This window comes from Sparus aurata, chromosome 16 (assembly GCF_900880675.1).
Source record: "Sparus aurata chromosome 16, fSpaAur1.1, whole genome shotgun sequence".
NCBI lineage: Eukaryota > Metazoa > Chordata > Actinopteri > Spariformes > Sparidae > Sparus > Sparus aurata.
The window spans coordinates 13,785,505-13,800,387 of NC_044202.1; the positions used below are offsets into that span (position 1 = coordinate 13,785,505).

The following is a 14,883-nucleotide window of genomic DNA, read 5'->3' on the forward strand; positions in this document are numbered from 1 at the left end:
GGCTCGAGGGATAATCCACCACGCCCAGCATGGCGCTTCAACCGCATTAATGTCCGCCATTTACGCACCTTGTTGCCTTTTGCTGAAACCATTAAGGCGATGTGTTGACCCATCGAGCTCGCCGGTCAATGTGAGACTGAGTGTTTCCATGGCAGCCTTCAACTGTTCATGAACATGCCCACCGCACATTTCTGCTCTGTCCTCTGGAAGTAAAGGATGTTAAGCTTAGAACGTAAAATGCATTCCTACACCCCTCTGCTCAGCCCACGTCCCCATTTTTCATGTTTTCTCACTCTCTAAACATTTTTTTTTCCTCTTCGCTCTGTGCTTTAGGTGAAAGTGATGATGCGTATCTGTCCATCCCTGGAGGCTGCAGACTCCTCCGAGTCTCAGTCATTCCTGAAAGTGGACAGCAGGAAGAAGCAGCTCACCCTCTACGACCCCGCCTCCAGCCCACACTCCGGTTCAGGACACAGGCGATCTGCCACCGTGGCCGTCCCAAAGATATTCGCCTTCGATGCTGTTTTTACCCAGGATGCCTCACAAGTAAGCACCAGCAGGACATGTGTGCTATATGTGTGCGTGTGTGTTTTTTTTAAGGTGTCGTGTGGGAATTCAGCCTCTCAAGGGCAAAGGGATGTCTTTATGGTGGCAGGGTGTGGTCAGGGGCTTAGAGGAAAAATGCCTGTCTTGGGTCAGAGGGCATTCTTACCAGTGTGGGCCGAACAGCTGGGCCTTTTAAGTCCTCTGGGGAATGATTTGAATCCATACCAGTTATATCTAACCTCTCCTTTCATTGGACAGCTATATATGACCTCAGACCCCTGCAGCCTACAGCAGGCATACCCACTGAGATCAAAGGCAAAGGGTCATGTACATGTTTACTATGTGGTAACATGGGAGTAGACCAGTGCTGCTCTGTTGACTGACTAAAACAAACACCGTTGCCTTTTAATGGAATGTTTGTATCCATGTATCCACATCTTCCCAGTAAACTCTAAATAGCCACGAGAGCAGAGGAGATTGTCATCACCGGTGTAGGACGGGTGACAGTCTCAGCTCCTCTATCACACCACCTACTTGGAGCAAGTATTTTCTTAAGTAAGCCGCCGACTAAATGTTGCCGCTGCAGAGCCGAGGCCAAGCTGCTAGATTGCGCCGCTGGGACGGCACTGCTGGTGGCTAACGGTAACAGCAAGCTGTTCTGCTGTTAGAGGCCTTGTTTGCTGTGTGATGTATGGGGAAGGGGCCTCTGCTGCAGAAGCCTCGCCCCAGAGGACCCATGCTGAAACAGATTGCAAAAAATGAGCCACGCGTTGCAGCGCACACAAACACACACAAATGCACGCGCTCCTGAGTGATGAAAAATACTGAAACCATTAATGGGATTTGGTGTGAGCAAAACCAAATAACCGGTTTATGTGGTTTCATTTTTGGATTCATTGTTCTCGGTGTGCCTGCTCGACAGTGGTTCTTGGATGCGGCTCAACCGTAAATTGACTGCGAGGGGGCTGTCTTTTTTCCACAGGCTGAGGTGTGCTCAGGGACAGTAGCCGAGGTCATCCAGTCCGTGGTGAACGGCGCAGACGGCTGCATCTTCTGCTTCGGCCAAGTCAAGCTCGGTAAGCTCCTCCACTGGCGAGAGATTAGACGGGAGCCTTTGTTAGCTAAAGAAAACTCTCGATGCTCTTTGTTAGCCACACTTGATGTCCACAATTGGCTTAGCGGTGCACTGGGGTGAGTCAAGGAATGGGTAGTGAGTCTGGGGCGGGTGGGGGTGTGGGGGTAAAATGCTGCATCCAGGCTTCAGGGCTCAGTCTGTAATTAAAATCTTAGTAATTGGCCTGCCCAGTGCTCTTAGGCTGAAGGGCTCGCTCTCCTCGTGCTGCTATTTCCACTACCTATAATTCTCAGCAGAATTACTGCTTCTGGAATGGGTTCTTGGATTAGCACTTTTTTTTATTTGGCATGTAGTGGATACCACCTCCACAGCCCCACATCAACCATTATTAATTTTTTTCATCAGCATCTGTTAAACACAATAACCCTCAGAAAATATCCAGTGTCAGGGTCTATTCCTTTGTCAACTTCCTGCCCATTCCAGACAGCTTAATGAAAGAAGTAATTTTAGTTTGAACATATAGTGAGTGCAGCTGGTTTCCAGACACAAGGCAATATTTCCATTTCCAATCCCCCCTCTCTCTTTCACACATCCCCAGGCAAGACATACACCATGATTGGCAAAGACAGCACCACTCAGAGCCTAGGCATCGTGCCCTGTGCCATTTCCTGGCTCTTCAAGCTCATCAATGAGCGCAAGGAGAAGACGGGCACGCGCTTCTCCGTCCGAGTATCTGCAGTGGAAATCTTCGGGAAGGACGAGGAGCTGAAGGACCTTCTGTCCGAGGTGTCAACAGGCAGCCTGCAGGACGGCCAGTCCCCGGGCATCCACCTGAGGGAGGATCCTATCTGTGGCACTCAGGTGAGAAGCGCTCCATCTCACCTTGTCTTTGTTCGCTGATCCTTTTTCATTCTCTCTGCGGGTTATGGAGTATTAGTCTGTCTGAGTATTGATTTCTTTCTCGCTATGATCTTCCTCTTCCTCTCCCAAAGATGTTTGACTTCTTTCTTTTTGAGTGCCTGTGTGTGTGTGTGTGTGTGTGTGTGTGCGCGTATTTTATTTCATCTCCCAGGAATTCCTCGTCAGCCTCGCTCTATCTCACCCGCTTCTGAAATCCTCGCTTTATATTACCACCAAACCCATCTGTGGTATTGATGGCTTTCTTCTTACCTTTGTATTGACTCCCTTGTCAGCATCCATCAGCATCTATTACCTGTGTGTTAGCGCTGCCCCTTTCCACCACAATGGAAGTGCTGTTGGGGGGATGGTGGGAGACTGTAGGTTTGAAGGCACTCACAGGTGTTGCTGTCAGATGTTGTTTTTTGGGGATCTGTATGGACTCTGACTTCAAAGGCTGAGCACGTCTGTGAAGCTCCTTCCTGCTCTTCCTCTCAGCCACCACACGTGGGCTCTCTTCATGATGCCCCCCCCCCACCCAGCCTTCTCTCTCTTCTACCTTCCCCCCTTTCCCCTCCTCTCTTTCTGTATCACCACCATCATCACATGCACTGTGAGGGAAGTGCCCCTGCCTCCTGCTCCACCATTACCTCTCCTAATCCTCCTCCCTCTGTGTGCATATCTGCTGTTTTAATTGCCCCCGAGACCCAATCTAATGGGCAAGAAATGCGTGCCGGGGTCCAATTAACTGGCTCCCCAATCTCTTCTCTATCCTCTCTTCCCCGGTATCCTTTTCACATCTGTCCTCTTTCTCAAGCCCTATGTGGTCTCCTTTGCTCACCCTAACCCAGCTCTCTGTCTCCTCCTCCCCCCCTGCAGCTCCAGAATCAGAGCGAGCTACGTGCCCCGACGGCGGATAAAGCCGCCTTCTTCCTGGATGCCGCCATCGCCGCACGCAGCACCAGCAGGCCCAGTGCAGATGAGGAGGATCGACGCAACTCCCACATGTTGTTCACGCTGCACATTTACCAGTACCGCATGGAGAAGAGCGGCAAGGGAGGAAGTCAGTACCATCAGATTACCTTATCTGCACTTTGCTACCTCACATTTGTGCAATAAGCTAATGACTGCTAATGGTCATTTTCTTTCAATTTCACACTTGTACACATCATCTAGCATGTGTGAAACATAAGCACAACATTTCCCCTCCTGATTATAGCCATCGAAAGGTGACCCCTGTTTCACACTGAATAATCAAAAGGTGGATTTGTTGCGAGCTAGATGGCTAAACTGTATGAATAGAACATCAGAAAAGGCTCTTACAGGCAATGTTTATGGATGAGTTGGTTGTAGCCTCTGTAAGGCAGAAATCTGTTAGTATGCATGTTACACTTTGGCCAAGAGCGAATGATTTGAAGCCTCTCTGACAGGAGTTTAATGTTTTGTTGCTGTTTGTGCAATTACATCACCCACATAACAACGTGAAGCCCTGTGATTTTTATAATGATAGCCTATTCCCACTTGATGTATTTTAAATCATCAGAAGGGGACCGCGTACGTGTTCCACTTTCATTTTTGTATGTGTCTAACCAGCGAAGCCTCCTAGTTACCATGAGTTACACATCTGTTGGGGGTTCACTGGTCTGGCTGCAGTTTGAATCACTTCAGTGTGGGAATCTTACTCATAAATAAATCAGACAGCTCCGACAGTCAACCGTCTGGTCTTGGCTGAACTTTGGGCCCCTCCTGTCATCACGGCACTGTGCGTGAGGAAGTGACTTCAGAGAGGGAGTGTCTGTTCTGAGCTCACCTGGTTCTGCTTCTGTCCTTGGCACAGTGTCAGGCGGACGGAGCAGGCTGCACCTCATCGACCTGGGGAGCTGTGAGAAGGTCCTGAGTAAGAGCAGAGACGGAGGGGGAGGCTTGTGTCTTTCTCTTAATGCACTGGGAAATGTCATCATGGCTTTGGCAAATGGAGCAAAACATGTACCTTACAGGTAAGAAACACCTTCATTAGTTTTGATTTGACTGTGTTTTGGCTTCCGTTAAGTTGCATCTATAAGTAATTGTTTCACGCAAGTTCCTGCATGTGTTGTCAGTCTTTCAGGTTTGCTGTGTGCCTATTTAGTTTGTTGAGTTAGCCTCATATAAAAGCTTTCACTGATGTTGCTCAAAATTACATTATAGTTACTCAGGTAATGACTGAGTAATGAGACTAATAACTCGGGATTTGGGGGTGTTTTTCAGTTCAGAGAATCCAAAATGGCACCCCCTGCAATCATGTCAGCTATTGCTATATCGAAACATCACTGCACTGTTTACTAATAATGTAAATTCACCCTGTAGGGACAGCAAACTGACCATGTTGTTGAGGGAGTCCCTTGGCAACATCAACTGCAGAACCACCATGATCGCCCATATCTCCGATTCCCCCGCCAACTACGCTGACTCACTCACGACGATCCAGCTGGCATCCCGCATCCACCGCATGAGGAAGAAGAAATCTAAGGTGCAGTGATAAATCTGCTGAAACATATGCAGTGATAAACTCATAAACAAGTGATGTAGGATAATCCAGTACCACCAGTAGTTTTAAATGTAACAATATGCATTTAGCAGCTTGAATAATTATGCTTCTGAATAATGATTCTTGCGTGAACTGTGCTGCATTTATTCTCCATTGTTTAGAAATGATAAATGCAGGGTAAATGTTATTAAACATCATTTTATGTGTTCCTATCATAGCAATTACATTTCTAACGTGCATGTGAAACTTGGAGTTCATTCGTTGTATTTCAAGCCGTGATTTTAGTCCCTACATTTGTCTTGCTGCTGTAATTTTGGAGCTATTAGCAAAATTAATGTGTGAATGCGTCTCCAAATGGAAGATTATTAGTGCAGTAACTCACAACTAGTTTTTCTCCTCTCTTTAACACCTAATCATGTAATCAATACCACTGCCCGAGGAAGAGTGTAATGCTCCCCGGATTAGGGAAATATATGCTCCAGATAATTAGGTGGTATGACAGCATGTATTTATTCACTGTTGGTTCCAGGCATGATTACAATGCAGTCCACATACAGCAATTTGTATTATTGACATTAATTTCAGTGTGTCTATTGACGTGCACTTTTAACCTTTAGAGAAATATCGACTGGTAGTTTCACAGGAATTAATATTTGCCCCACGATTGATTTCCCCATGAAATTGTTAAGAAATTAATCTTAGGAGGAAATGGATGTGTACTGTACAATGACAAGATTGGTACATTAATGTTTTCAGAAGATACAATTGCATTTATGACATCATTTTCAAAACCCAAAGAATAACTTTGCTTCTGGTTTAACTCTGTTTTGCAGTATGCATCCAGTTCATCTGGAGGGGAAAGTTCCTGTGAGGAGGGGAGGACCCGCCGGCCGCCCCACCTCAGGCCCTTCCACCCTCGGACGGTAGCCCTGGACCCAGACCTGCCTGCAGTGCTCAGTGACCCAGACTACTCCTCCAGCAGTGAACAGTCTTGTGATACTGTCATTTATGTGGGCCCTGGGGGGACTGCGATCTCGGACAGAGAGCTCAGTGATAATGAAGGCCCGCCTGCCTTTGTTCCAATCATCCCCTCCCTCAACAGGAAGAAGCCTGCAAGAGAGGGCCCACTGGACAGAGACCAGTTCTTTAAATGCAACACATTTGCTGAGCTGCAGGAGAGGCTTGAGTGTATTGATGGCAGTGAAGAACCCACTGCCTTTGATGGAGAGGGAAAGCGAAATCCTGCTAGCCCTAAGACTGAGATATCCAAGGAGAGCCAAGGCTCTGTTTCACCAAAGACTGTAGCAAATACTTCTTACACCCAAGAGGGTATGTCACCCAAACAATCTCCTAAATCGGTTGCCACACAACCATCTGGCAGTCCCACCACTAAATCTAAAGTGGACAGTGCCAAGATGCAATGCATACCTGCACCAATATCAGAAAGTGTTCAAAATGTATGCAGGACCAGCGCTGATGGTGAGAAAGCCTTGGTTTCTGAGAGCAGAGTTAGCACCAACAAACCTAATTCTGAGCCTGTGGTGAGGGAGAAGGTCTACTTCAACAAGAAAGCTTTGCCGAAACCAGCCCCACCTCCTTCTCAACAGAGAGACTCCTGCAAGGAAAACACAGACCACGAGGAAAGGTCCAGCACCAGAATGCCTCCTGTAGGGATGAGCCACCAAGCGATGAAAAAGAGGGATCCTTACAATTCCCCTGTACTCAGAGCGCCAGTGGAGGTGTGCCAGGTGCGCTCTACCTTGAGAGAAAGATGTCTGGATCGGGACATCCTGAGAGCCACTGTCACCTTGCAGCAGCCTGTGGAGCTGAATGGGGAGGATGAGCTGGTGTTCACTGTGGTGGAGGAGCTGTCTATAGGCAGCCTTGTTGACAAGGGTCGGCCATCCAGCATTATCAGCTTTAACAGTGACTGCTCCCTTCAGGCGCTGGCCTCTGGTTCGCGACCTGTCAGCATCATCAGCAGCATTAATGATGAGTTTGATGCCTACACGTCAGCCGTGGGAGGATCAGAGGTGAACGTTGCGGTAGTAACACCTCTCCAGGAGGGAGCAATGGAGTGTATAGACAGCAGGGGTTCATCTATCAGCTCTTGGCTGAGTGAGGTCAGTGTCTGCACTTTGGAGAGTGAAGGGGCTCATTCTACAGACGTCTTCCTCCCTCAGGCCAAACATATGGGACCAGAAGCCACCTTTTACTTCGATTCCCTGGATATGTTCCACTGTGTGTCTTCTCCAAGAGATGCCAAGAACTCCTTAAATGACAGCGGATTTAGTTTTTCTGAACTAGACAGTGACAGTGCCGCCTCAAGCAAAATATCTTTGACAAAGTGCCCCCCGTCTCCAGAATCAGCCAAAGGCTCCCTCAGATTCACATCCAAAATAACTAAAGCTCACTCACTTAGCTCCTCCCAACTTCCACATGGCCCCTCCATAGTCCACTCCAGTCTTCCCAGGAAGATCAAACCTACCTCATCCATCTCACATAGTAGCAGCAGTAGCAGCAGCAGCAGTAGAGAGCCACCAAGGCAAGAGGCGAGGCAGGATGATCCTTGGCAGCGCAACGACAACCACTCAGAACCTCAGTTTTCTGACTCCAGCAGCACCAGCAAATTTCTCAGACACCCCCCCACTGGTATCCCCTCTGGCAAAACATCCAACAACAGCAACAGTGTACCTCGCCCTCCTAAGGCGCAGGGGTCTACCTCATCCCAGAGGGTGGTTGATGGCTGTGAGAAGTCAGCCATTAAGAATCCACCCAGCAAAATGCCTCAGCTGAGACGAGGTGCCACCACCCTTGGAACAGTGCCGGTCATCCATTCCACCACAGACTACAAGGCAGCCCAAGATATTATTGCATCTACCACGAACCTTAAATTCTCCTCTTTGGGTAAAAACAACAAGGCTAACTCACAGAAAGCGAGCAATCTCCCCAGACCTGGCTGCACCTCTCCTCCACCACCTCCAGTGAGAAAGTCCAGTCTTGACCATAAGACTAAAACCCTGCAGCCCCAAAGTGCCTTAAAGTCAGCATATGGGGAGGCAGGAAGGGCCTCTGGAGCAAGGGCAGCTGTATCAGAGGATGAGCTTGAGGTACGTCACAGAGGAGACTCTTTCGGTTTCAAAACCTCCAGCCTCAACACAGCCAAAGTTACCTCCAGCCTGAAGGCCAGAGGGGCCAGAGGCGAGGCTGGGCAGCATTACGGCAGTCAAATGTCCTTGGAAAGGTGTGAAAGCCTGTCCTTATCTGGTTCCAGAGCTACGCTCAGTAGAGAGAACAGTGGAGCAAGTCTGGGGAGCAGCAGTGGAAAATCCAGTAAATCCATTCCAAGATTTGGTATTCCTAATTCATCCAGCTCTCCTATAGCTACCTGCCCATCATCCCCAAGTGGAGGAACTCTTAACAAACCTGGTCAGGTAAAAGCTTCTGTGAATCCCAGAGCATTAGGGGCAGTCAATGCTAGTAAGGCACGGTCACTGTCGGCCAACAGCTCCAAGGGCCTGAGCTCCTCCACCAAATCTTTGGCTGCTCCCGTTACCAGGAATACCAATGCCAACCTCCCTCCATCAGGACGGACGCCAGCTCCTCGAACCACCGCTGCTGTCAGCAGTAAGCCTCCACGAACAATTATGGGCACAAAGCAGGCCATGAGGGCTGCAAACAGCCGTGTAAGTGAACTGGCAACAGGCAACATATCGGGCAAACACATGAGAGGTTCAGGAGATTCAGACAGTGGGAATGACAGCGGGGTAAATGTGAGTGATGACAAATCCCCCATGGCCATGCTGCCCTCTCCATACAGCAAAATTACAGCACCCAGACGGCCTCAACGCTACAGCAGTGGCCACGGCAGTGACAACAGTAGTGTGTTGAGCGGGGAGCTGCCTCCAGCTATGGGACGCACGGCTCTGTTCTACCACAGTGGTGGCAGCAGCGGATATGAGAGCATGATCCGTGACAGCGAGGCCACAGGCAGTGCTTCCTCTGCCCACGACTCCATGAGCGAGAGCGGCATGTCATCCTCGGGCAGAACAAGAAGCTCCAAGTATCCCAAAAAGAGAGCAAATGGTGAGAAACTACTTTGGGTGTTTGGGTTTTTACAAAAGTTCCAATGTGGGTGGAGGTGATATTCACAAATATCATGAAGAAAGAAGTGCTTGTGAGATGGAATAGCATCCAGATATGAATGTCCTCTCCAAGGAAATTAGCTACATAGCCTCTTACTTTATGAATCCATTCTTATTACATCCACAAATTGGTATTTCATTGGATTTTCGCTCCTCTTGAATCAGCAGCATACATTATTCATAGATACTGTATATGGGAAAATAATAATGAATGTCCCAGACAAGACGACTTCGAACAGTGCAATCAAATAAGATGAATTGAACATGAGCAGCAGTGACCTGGTTCAGGTTTTTTGCAGCTTTATATATGCAACCATTTGAATACGTGTGCATTTAAACAGCACACTGAGTTTATTCAGGTTGCGTATTTACAAAATAGTGACTCATGCAACACTTATAAATATGCAATCAGCACACCTCTGCCAACCTGTGTAAAGCCTTGCATCCCTTTACATCTCAGAATGAGACTCATACATATTTACTCGTAGATTCCAGCAGATACCACCATTGTATGTCACAAATGTAACTAGTGCCTGGGTTTTGTAGGCTTCCAGAGAAGACGGCTTATCCCAGCTCCCCTGCCAGACACTTCTTCCCTGGGGAAGAAGGCGAGCACAGCAGGCCAGTGGGTGGACTTGCCTCCAATGTCAGGACCGTTGAAGGAGCCTTTTGAGATCAAGGTGTACGAGATCGACGATGTGGAACGGCTCCAGAGGCGACGTCTGGAGGAAAGCGCAGAGGTGAGCAGAGGGTCACTCCCATCTTGTTCTACGTGGTAGTTCATCTTGTTGGACTTGTTGCAGATAATGTGACGTCTGGGTCAAGGTCCTGTGAATCCCACTTGCTAAGCCTTAGCAATATTGTGCATGTGCGACATTATTGCTTTAAACACTCAAGATGTTCCACACTGACTTGTGGGAATGTCTTCTCTCAACTTTTCCCAGTTTCTTTTTAAAGAACAAGACAGGAATAATATGTCTCAGACGTCTGACCTTTAGTCAGCTCAGTGGCAAATCCCGGAGTTTAAGTGTCTGTGTCCAGATTCCCAGAGCTTGGTATTTTGGCAGCGAGCCTCGGGAATGTCAAGAGTTCGGGAAGGCAATTACTGACGAGGGTTAATTGGTTTGGATATGAGCGATGACTCGGCCTCGCAGCTGCAGACGCCGTTGGTGATGTGCAGAGGTGAAAATGAAAAGGAAGATGGTATGAGAAGATTGGTCAGGGAATGTGTGATGAATGCGAGGGCGCCCAACACAAGCCCGAATCAGCTCACCGCTAGCACTCTTCGCCGGCCGCCTGATGGCTTTTTATAGCCGACTCTTCTTCTGTGGATCATTAACTGCTCCCTTAAGTTCAGCGCAGCCAGACAGGGATTTGTTAAGAGAAGATATTAAATCAGCGAGATGGTGGTTTGATTTACTTTCAATTAGGAAAAAATGATCTCTCTCTCTCGCAGCAGTCACTGTCTGAATAATAAAATAGCTTTCCCACGACTTATCCTCCATATCTCGAAATTAGTGCTGAAATGTTTTGCATGTGTGTCAGTCACTTGTGTCTGCAGTTTCTGTGCTTATTAACATATTGTTGAGAAACTATATTTTGTCTTGTTTCACATGCTAACTTGTTCCATCTGTTTCCCCTGTAATTTCTCCAGCAACCGTTCCAGGATGTTGACAAGGTGAGCTCATTTTTCACGATGACTCAGGTTTAATTATTAGCAGAACAGGCTGTTTTGCATAAACATAATTATAATCCAGTAGACAATGGAGAAAAAAATGTTCATGTCACAAAATCAGAAGCTTAACTCTAACCTGTACTCTGTAGGGGCAGGGTTATAAAACGAGACATACAAGTAAGATGTTAGCTATAGGTTTCTTTAGTTATAACATATTTTCCATTTCACTTTTCAGTTTTAAGACAGCTTACTTTCTGGTACTTCAGTCAACTAATCTATCAAAGCAACTTTAGGAAGGTCTTTTTAATGAATGATCTCTCTCTTTCTCTCTCAGGGCCTGCAGTATTTTAACAGTAAACTGAAGATGCTGGAGAGAAGGCAACAGCAAGTAAATGAACTGAGGGCGAAGCATGAAGTGTTGTTGGAGGAGCTAGAAGACACCAAGGTCCGACTGATGATGGAGCCCAGCAAGTGGATAGGAGAGTGTAAGTGACTGTTGTTCTTTTAATTTAAGTTAATGTCTAAATTTTAAAAGCTAAAATGTGAGTAAAAAACTGATTTCCCCTTTTCCAACAGTTGATGTGGACCCGAATTTGGATAAAGAGTCTCCAGAGTATCTAGAGGCCTTGGCACAGGCCACAGAGGAGCTGGAGTTCTGTGTCAATCTATGCAAGTCCCGCGTCATGATGGTGACCTGCTTTGACATCAGCATGCCAACACCAGGTGCTCCAGAGGGACGGCGTGAAGTGGAAGTCTGAGGACGAAAAGAAAGTCGACGTGGAGAAACGAGGAAGTGAGAGAACAAAGGATGACGAGACGTATCGCTGGGGCGAAGAGCAACAAGTGACAGAGACGGGACGAGAGTGGATCTTTGCATGAAAACCGAGGAAATCTACAGTGCCTCGCTGCCCAGGACATGTTTTTAACGGCAGAGAAATGAAATGCGAGCACAAATGCTTTTGCCTGCCGGGCAAGGCGGTGGCCATCACTTACTCAAGAGTCAATGAACAACACCTGGAAGTGCCTTTTCTATTGTTTTTGTTTTGAGTCATTATTTTTCATATGGTGCAGGTATCTTCAGCATACCTAGGCAAACCCTGAACATATTGCTTTTAAGAAAAAAATATTTTATATTGCATTGTATAGTGTATTTATATGATTATGTGGTGTGTACAAATATCCTTTTAAGGGAAAAAAAATAAAGAGTAAAAAAGAAAAAGCAATAAGCTAATGTTATTGCGCTCCCAGATTTTGCCTTTTCTCTTGTTTGAAACCTCAGTCAGCATTTTATCCATGTTCATTCAGCCTCTTGCGCCTTATGTTAACTCTCTGGTTCTGTAGTTTTTAGATTCCCAAACTGGACTTTGTTATCTCATCAAGGACTGCATTTGCTGTCGTCACTCATCGCCTGCCAGCTGGCCTGTGAGAGCTAGCGGGCTTGGGTGAATGTTTTTTTTTTTCCCTCCAGTTGCCTTGATCAAAATGGGTCTCAGTGGATGCACTAAGGTAGAGCAGCAGTTATGTTGGGGGACGGAGGGCTTTTTTTCAAGCTGCGCCTGCCCATGTTTATCTCACTGAAAATGAGAGATTAAGCCAAAACATATCAATCAGAGGACCACTGTGATGGATAGCGAGCGATTATTCTTGATTCAGCCATTCTCTCCGGTGCCTCAGTACAGTATGTGGTCGCGCAACCCTGAGAGAGTTAACCCTCGCTACACAAGCCGAGGAGGATAGCATGATGAATGGTTACACTGATAGCGGCGCTCATCAGTGAGCCCAATTTCTCTCCAAATGGCCTTGGACTGGGTGCTATCAATCCACACACTGTAAAAACAAAGAGGCACAGATGAGATAGCACCAGCCCACTCGCCTCTTTTACAGTATTTTTCAAGCGCTAGAAAGCCTCTATGCATTCCAATACTTTCACTGCAACTACTGTAAAAAAAAAACCTCAATAATAACTTAAGGGCAGAAACACAGTTTGTCCTCTTTTGTCCCCTGTTTGTTTTTTTTTGTTTTTTAAATAGGCAAATTAGCGAAGTTGATCCGGTGTCTCAAACAAAGACTCAAGAATAGTTGGTTTTCTGTGAAATGATGCAGTGAATAAAAAAAGGCAAGTGATGGTGACATTGTTTTGGAAAATCAATCATGATATCAGCTCTTTGTAGCTGCCAGAATGTGCTTGTTATGAATCAGACGGCTGACACAGAGAGGGGAAAGATGATCGGTGAAAATGATTGTTATGGAAAAACAAACTGGCTTTGTTGTATTTTGGTATGTTTGTTTCTATATCTATGACAAATATGACTTTGTTTTCTTTTTCTTTTACAAAGATGTACTCTCTCAGGCCCTCTCTCAAGATGCTGCATGAGATTTTTTAGTCATTTTTAAGGATGATTTCTACTCCATTTTTACCATTCTAATTTTTTACAATAACTTCAGTTTTCACTAATGTGGGTTTAGGCTCATGAATTAAATAACTATTACCAAACCGAGACCTTTTTCCAAGAAATTATTATATGTGAGGTCATATTTCATATCAAAACCCATATTTTCGAATATCTTTGTTTTTGTATAGGATTTTCAAACCCTGTGTATAAATGTATCATACGGCAGCTTGTGTTTTACTTTTACAGTACCTGTGAATAAAATGTTTCTTCTTACTGATGATCCAGAGTTGATTGTTTTTCCTGAGCTCACATGTTCTGTATTCATTCATGGGATTGTTTGTCTCCACACTATCACAAAGAAGAAACAGCAGGTAGCCGAGGTGTGATAGATCAGATGACTACATCAGAGGGAAAACTTGACATTATTTCAGTTGTATGTAGCTGTTTGTAAGTCTCTCATCTTACTGGGAAATCCAAACAGTCAATTAATCACTAAGCTCCACATCAGTCAGCCAGCTGAAAAGGTAGCAACAACCTGAACTACATAAGAAATGAAATGTTGATTAATACATACAGTATATGACACACTGACATTAATGTAGCTTTCTTACTTTTACACAACTTAATTTTATTTTTGCAATTAAGTTTACCTGAGTTTAGTTGAAACATGATAAAGTAATCTATATGGCATTGTATGCATTGCAAAAAGTCTAACAATATTATTTTCAATTCATTTGGTGCACAAAATGATGAAAAGAAGTTGCACTACACAGCCACAATGTTTCTGACTCTGACTCTGAATTGAATATCAGGCTAACCACAGTAAACTGACATGTTAGACCCTGTGTTTCCCTAAATACTGCATGTCAAAGTAAATGGAAGTCGATAGGATTGAACACAGCATCTTCTATGGATGGGTAAGAGGTACACTATATGCAGCGTGGTAGCGTATGGGTAGAAGCAAAAAGTACTTAGATCTTAGAGGCTACTTAGGTGAAAGAAGCAATACCACAGTGTAGAAATACTCTATTACAAGTCAAAGCACAAAAGTATCAGCATCAGAATACTCTAAATGTATCAAAAGCTAAATCACTCATGATGCACAATGGCACATTTCAGAATATTATATTATTGGATTACAATTATTGACACTTTGTATCTACTACTACTTTGTATAGTTAGTCTGCAGGGTTGCTTGTGAATTTCCCCTCAAGGGTCAATAGAGTTTATCTTAATCTGAACTAGTAGATCATAATTTATCTGATGATTATATTTTGAACTAAATCTGCCAAGGAACATGCAGCTAAAGTTGTACTTAGGTATAGTAAGTTATTTGAGTAAATGTACTTAACTACTATGGGAGCACCAAAACAATGTAACATTCACCAACATTGTTCAGGAGGGCAGCAGAGACTTCATGGATGGATGTATAGGAAAACAAGATGGCTAGACACCGCTATAGGTGAGTGTAAAAGTATGATTCTTTCAAATTTGGTGGCACTAATGACATTAAAATTAACGATTTAATATAAGGGCCTTGAATGACATCTATCTTACCGTTATCATTTGTATTGGCAGGCCACGCAGACAGTCCAACTTCAGTCCGAAGGCTGAGCAGAGGTCTG

General features: G+C 45.5%; 1 protein-coding gene across 4 annotated transcripts in view; it reads left to right on the forward strand.

Moving 5' to 3' along the window:
* Positions 1 to 13,538, forward strand: part of kif26ab (kinesin family member 26Ab) — a 67,810-nt gene extending 54,272 nt beyond the window's left edge. For all 4 annotated transcript variants that reach the window (XM_030391609.1, XM_030391610.1, XM_030391611.1 and 1 more), the window contains 11 exons: positions 334 to 546; positions 1,529 to 1,622; positions 2,220 to 2,482; positions 3,398 to 3,581; positions 4,356 to 4,515; positions 4,865 to 5,027; positions 5,879 to 9,131; positions 9,737 to 9,930; positions 10,845 to 10,868; positions 11,200 to 11,350; positions 11,442 to 13,538. In XM_030391609.1, coding sequence (XP_030247469.1) covers positions 334 to 546; positions 1,529 to 1,622; positions 2,220 to 2,482; positions 3,398 to 3,581; positions 4,356 to 4,515; positions 4,865 to 5,027; positions 5,879 to 9,131; positions 9,737 to 9,930; positions 10,845 to 10,868; positions 11,200 to 11,350; positions 11,442 to 11,623 — 4,881 coding nt within the window. In that variant the 3' untranslated portion in view covers positions 11,624 to 13,538. The remainder of the gene's footprint in view (positions 1 to 333; positions 547 to 1,528; positions 1,623 to 2,219; positions 2,483 to 3,397; positions 3,582 to 4,355; positions 4,516 to 4,864; positions 5,028 to 5,878; positions 9,132 to 9,736; positions 9,931 to 10,844; positions 10,869 to 11,199; positions 11,351 to 11,441) is intronic.
* Positions 13,539 to 14,883: the final 1,345 nt, after the last annotated feature.